General features: G+C 32.3%; 1 protein-coding gene across 1 annotated transcript; it reads left to right on the forward strand.

Annotated features, from left to right (window-relative positions):
* Positions 1-293: 293 nt before the first annotated feature.
* Positions 294-2,443, forward strand: LOC131333716 (uncharacterized). Its single transcript, XM_058368414.1, has 4 exons — positions 294-1,396; positions 1,480-1,570; positions 1,736-1,846; positions 1,979-2,443. The coding sequence occupies exons 1-4, from the start codon at positions 1,185-1,187 to the stop codon at positions 2,105-2,107; spliced, it is 543 nt and encodes a 180-aa protein (XP_058224397.1). The 5' UTR covers positions 294-1,184; the 3' UTR covers positions 2,108-2,443.
* The last annotated feature ends 3,807 nt before the right edge of the window (positions 2,444-6,250 follow it).

The raw sequence follows: 6,250 nt of genomic DNA on the forward strand, positions 1-6,250 counted from the left end.
TATGGGTTGAGAAAGGGGCAATGCCAATCAATGATGAAAGCACTTGAACACTCCCATGCACGGGTTGTTTGAACCTAATTCTGGAAGCTACAAAGGCACTATTGATGATGAAATGGTACTTGGTGGGGAGCAACATGAAGATGGTGAAGAAAAATGAGTATGGGTTGAGAAAGGGGCAATGCCAATCAATGATGAAAGAGAAGAGGTGGAGCAACACGATGTTGGTGAAGAAAAATGGATATGGGTTGATAAAGGTGCAATGCCAATCAATGATCAAAGAGAAGAAAGGATTGGAGTGGTGCAAGAAAGGTTTGGAGTGGTGTTGATGCATGATCAAGACATTGAAAAGGATGGTGAAAGACAGGGACTGGAGGAATTCAATACTCTCACACACCCATCGTTTGAAGCTGATTGTGCAAGCTAGAAAGGCTTTATTGTGCCTGATAGTTTTGGCTCTGAATCACAAGAAGATAATAGTTTGTCAGAAAAATGTTCGGGATCAACATTGGCACCGAACAGCTTGGATGAAAAGTCATTGGATAGAATGCCTACTGCATCATTGGATAACATCTGTGCAACAATAGTAGATTTCAACCAAGGATGCAAATGCAGTTATCGATGAACTGGAGAAAATGATTGAAAACTTCGGGAAAGAAAAGAAGAATGCAGAGATTGAGAACATGAAAATCCAAGAACAAAATCAGAAAGTTCTACAATCTCAAAAGGAAGAAATTGAAGTACTGAACCGGAAACTTGAAGATGCAGAAGGCACAAAGAATGCTTTTGATGAAAAGGAGAAAGATTTGAAATGTTTGGTTCGTGACAAAGACATATACATATCCACTCTTTCCAAAAAAAGTCCAAATCCTTGAAAAACAAAAGGTTGCATTACTTAAATTGAACAAGGACTTGGAGGAGCAAATTCAGGAGTATGAAATGCATCAGTTAACACAAACGTATGGCATTGAAACTGAGAAAGCAATCCATCAAGTCACATAGAAGGCAACAATGCAGACAATAAAAAAACTGCAGAAAGAGAGAGATAACCTGGAGGAGGAATTGACAATTTTAAAAGTTAATGAATTCACACAAAAAGCAATGGCCGAGAAAGGGCTTCAGTCTAAGACAGAATTTATGTCTCCGCCGTCAAATTTAAGAGAGTAAAGGCCATAAATGATAGAAAGATGAACTTATCTGAGGACTATGTCTATCCACAGTTGAAGAGGAAGAGTCCACAAGAAGAATATATTGATGTAGAGAACTGTCCAGAAAATGTCCAAGAGCAAAAGACAAAAAAGAAACTGAAGAACTTGAACCCTGGTGCTGAAACGTCCAAACTTATTCATCCAGAAACTTGGGTGACAATTCAAAAACTTTGGAAGGGAGCAAATCCTAGGTAAAACATACGCTTGACGTTTCTCAAAATTATGAACTTTAAGACTGTTCTCTGAGTTTTTCATAACACTTTCCAATATGCAGTACTGTTGTATGGCAGTCAACATACGACATGCTCTACGTTGAAGTTGGTGACATAGAAAACTTGCTATTTGACGATTCAATATCAAACCGGGTAAATTCAATATAATTTCCTTATCTTGTCCTCCTATCATTTCCTTATCTTGTCCTCCTTCACACTGCTAAAATGTTTAGAGACTATTATTTTCTGTGTAGACTGTTATGTTAATTAGTAGTGAATTTTAACTGTTTTGGAGTCTTTTTAACGGGTAATTAACAGTGTGTAGATGCGTATGCGCATGTCCTCATGCAACAACACATTGAAGCACAACCAACATTTGCATCGGAAACTCCACAACCAAAATCATTCATCTTCAACAGCTTTTTCTTCGTAAGAAACTAGCACTACAAAAAAACAAAATGTAATGTTTCACAGACAGCTTAATTTTGATTTGGCTTTTCTTTGTAAATAGGATGTGACACAGACAGCTTAATTTTGATTTTGGCTTTTCTCTGTAAATAGGATGTGATTCAAAACAAAGATCGAAAGCATTTGAAGAAGATGCTTGAAAGTCATGCGAAAAGCTTTGTCGGCAAGATTCCTTCTCTTTTCCATACTTATTCGATGCCATTGGACGCTGCTTGTGCTTGACAAAGAGAAAGGAAACTGGAAATTCTACAATTCTCTCTTGCAAAGAAATCAAAATGGAAAAGATGAATACTGTAATGCAACAGCCATTTTGGTAAGCAAACCTCTTAATCGAATATGCTAAAATTAGTTCTAAAAACACTATTAAGCAGTTGTACACTATTTTCCTTGTTCATACAGAAAAGTTATTGTGGCGTACATCAATGTTGACACAAGAGAAATGCACAAAGCAACTATTCTTGAGACAGTAGAGATAGAGAAAAATTCACCCCAACAACCAGTGGGAAGGAAAGTATTGTTACTATATCTGTTGATTTGCAAAAAAAAAAAAAAACTCAACTATTAAAATTCCTAATGTTATTTCCCAATGTTGATTACGTGAATTTTGAATTCTTGCAGTGTTGATTGTGCGATTGTTGTGATTTCAATCATGAAGAGCAAAACACTAAAATAACAAGGGAAGAGTGTAGGCAAATCTGAGCAGAGCTTATACATTTATTCCTCAACGACACAAGCAAGTCATTGAGTCACTATGACCTGGAAGAACAAGACTAGGAATAGGAAAAAAAGGCACTATGAGTCCGGAGAAAGCTTTGAAAAAAATTATACTCTCAGTTTTTTTTTTTTTTTCAATCTTTTAGACGGCTTTAACTATTTGGTAATTGGCTACTGGAGTACAATCTTCCTATTGATTGATAATTTTTGCTATAAAGTGTAGATGGAGTAAAGCACTTGAACACTATGGCATATTCCAAGAGCATATAAATTTTAAGCAGTGTTAACCATATGACATATTCCAAGAGCATGTAAATTTTACATGTTAATTAGCAGTAAATTTTAATTCCAGGGTTCGGCATTTTATTGGTATGGTTCTTTTGGTTTTTAGTGTGTTTTATTGTGTATGTTGTGAGGTTTTTATGCCAAAATATATAACATTGCACTTGCAGTCGTGGACCACCTCTATGCAGTGTTAACCATATGGCATATTCCAAGAGCATTGTAAATTTTACGTTAATTAGTAGTAAATTTTAATTCCAGGGTTCGGCATTGTTTTGGTATGGTACTTTTGGTTTTTAGTGTGTTTTATGGTGTATGTTGTGAGGTTTTTATGCCAAAATAACATTGCACTTGTAGTTGTGGACCACCTCTATTCTATGGAAACTATGGAAAAATAATATTGTAGCCAGTACAAAAATGACTCAGAAATTTTTAAGGGTGACTTTTTTTTTTCCCCCTAATTAAATTATTAATTATCAATGTTTTCAATCTTCAATCCTAAAACCCTCAAAACCATAAAATTCTAATTTTTAACTGTTAATTAGTAGTGTTTTCAATCCCCAAACCCTAATTTTTAACTGTTAATTACCAGTTAAAAAGACTCCAAAACCAAACACAACCTTCATAAAAATTGGACAACCACCTGTTGTAGTACATACATGCAGCAGGACAAAAAACAAAACACAACACTTGCTTCTGAGGACAAACTTCCACTCCAATGTGGCTACAAAATCCTATCTGGCATATTCCAAGAGCATTGTAAATTTTATGTTAATTAGCAGTAAATTTTAATTCCAGGGTTCGGCATTGTATTGGTATGGTACTTTTGATTTTTAGTGTGTTTTATGGTGAAGAAAATTACCAAAATAAGATCTATTGCAAATTCTTGATTTTAGATTTTAGTCGAAATAGATAAACATGTTTATCATAGTTATGAAATTATGATTTAGCTGCAATAACGGTTGATACTGTTATTGCAAAAAGTTAAAAAGTCAGCTTTCACAAAACTTAAAACCTAAAATCTGATCTAAAAAGTTTAAAAAGCTACCAATTTTGGAGTTTTTAAAATTTCATTCCTTTTTTAGCTTTTTGAAATCTGTAGAATCTAAGAATCTGTTATCTATAATTTTTGGTAAACATTCTAAAGTGATTTTGAAAAATTACAATATATCTCAAAATTTGCAAAAATAATTTCTCGTAAGCACCCACCTGGTGAATAGCCTCATCAACGCCATCTGATTCCTAATATATTTGTGAAAGAAATACTACCAATGAAAGTATCCGAATTATGAGATCCAAGTTAATAACATAAAAAATGCCATTCTCATTAAAACATGGCGATTTTTGTAATTTTGAATATTCTAATGAAATTCTCTTCACGAGAGTAGGACATTATCGAAGTAATTAACAAGAACCTTAAGGAAAAAAATAAAAAAAAAGAACTTTATTTTTTTGGCTGTTAATTAACATGAAGTTTTTTTTGTTTTCCAAAACTTGTTAAACTTATCTCGTTTCCATTTTGTACCCGAATTAGGTTATTGTGATATTTCTGCGTTAGGTCCCAACAAATTGAGATCCTTAAAAAGTTTTTTTTTTACAACAAATTTTTTATTTACTCCCTCCGTCCCAAAAAGGATTGACAATTTTTAAAACTCGTGTCATTTTTCATCGCTTATATCTTTCAATTTATAATTTGTTTCATGAGTTTGAAAATTGTATATAATAGAACTAATCGAGAACTATAAAACAAGATCCATATTGTATATTTTTTATCTTGACATTAGGAGTCGGAAAAATAAAGAATTTTGATCTAGTAATAGTTAGAAAAGAAGTAAGAGTATGGCCACAATTCTATAATCAAAAGTAAAAGGTTTTTAAAGTTAATAATGTTGGTGTAAAATATGGCTCAAAATATTATAATCAAAGTTAACAACCTCCTCAGAAATAATTGAATTTTGGGCTTTAGATAACCACAACTGACAACCTTTTAACAATATCCAAATTTAATAGACCTTACATATTCTCAATCAAATACAACAATCACAATCATTATACAAAAATGTTCTATCTTTCTTCCCTTTTCCTCTAAATCTCTCTTTCTTTTCGAACAATATTTTGAAATATATATTTTAATAAAAAATTGTTTTTTTTTAGAAAACAGTTTTTAAAATTAGTTTTTTTCCAAAAAAAGTTTCAAAACTATTTTCTATTTCTAGTAAATAATTTTTAATAGTTTCAAAACTATTTTCTACTGTTCACAGTTTTTAGTTTTTTTTTTAGTTTGAAAAGATGATGTGACAAGTTTTGGTTATCCAATTTTGATTATGTCATTGTATACATCTATATTACTAACATTAGCTATTTCTTAAATGAATAATCAAAATCTGATATGACAGCTTTTGATTATAGTATTATGGATACCCTAAGTAAACCAAAATAGGCAACTTTTCAATCTTATTTTTTCGAAAATTGGATTTCATGTATTTTATTCAAACTAAGCAAATTACACAACCACATGAACGCTTTTAAGAAGCTTCTCCGAAGTGTGAAAATCTCCAATGAGATCTATCTTCACCATCTTAATTCCAAACTCTCCCATTGACAAACGAGAGGAGTGAAAACCTTTGTGGCTCTTCTTGAGCATCTCCAACCAATGATCAATGCTAAATTTGACATGATATGTCAAGTTGATGAATTAATTGACATTAGAGTCAACTCCGAATGAAGATGTGATAACTACTATTCTATACAGTCACCAATGAATGGACAAATATATTCACAAAGGACACATCCGTTCGCAACAAACTAGTCATGTGTCACTGAAAAACGCGACTCTAAATCAAGTCAATTCACATTCACACCCAAAATGAAATATTATAACCTAAAATATTTTCCAACAAGGTAGTCCATGACATTAATGAAACTGTGGATATAAAACTTGAAGCAGGAAACTCCTAACTGCGATTACCCAATATATATATATATATATATATATATATATATATATATATATATATATATATATATATATAAATTTTTCAAAACCAGATTTTACTCCACAATTTGAGGAATTGGCCTACAACCTTAATTTAATTTGGTAGCTGGTCCATATGAATATGATCTGCTTGTAAATTTATGTTGTGGTATTGGGGCAGACCCAAACGCACAAGCAATTTCATTTGTTTGTCAATAAACGGAGGAATCATCCCCACCAAATTAATTATGTACTGTACCTTTTTTTCAATACAATTATTCGCCCAAGAGACCACTATCACTTGTATATTTTTTATAGAACGTTATCTCCACGCAATAAACTTAATTAATGCGTCCCACATTAAAATATCAGTTTTTGGTCAATTACCTTGTACA

This window comes from Rhododendron vialii, chromosome 7a, assembly GCF_030253575.1.
Source record: "Rhododendron vialii isolate Sample 1 chromosome 7a, ASM3025357v1".
Lineage (NCBI taxonomy): Eukaryota > Viridiplantae > Streptophyta > Magnoliopsida > Ericales > Ericaceae > Rhododendron > Rhododendron vialii.

What these genes read in the sequence shown, in the direction of transcription:
- LOC131333716 (XM_058368414.1), top strand. Translation starts at nt 1,185, where the DNA reads ATGAACTTATCTGAGGACTATGTCTATCCACAGTTGAAGAGGAAGAGT. An exon ending in ACGATTCAATATCAAACCGG is followed by an intron (nt 1,571 to 1,735) that starts GTAAATTCAATA and finishes GGTAATTAACAG; the next exon opens with TGTGTAGATGCGTATGCGCA. An exon ending in TCTTCAACAGCTTTTTCTTC is followed by an intron (nt 1,847 to 1,978) that starts GTAAGAAACTAG and finishes CTCTGTAAATAG; the next exon opens with GATGTGATTCAAAACAAAGA.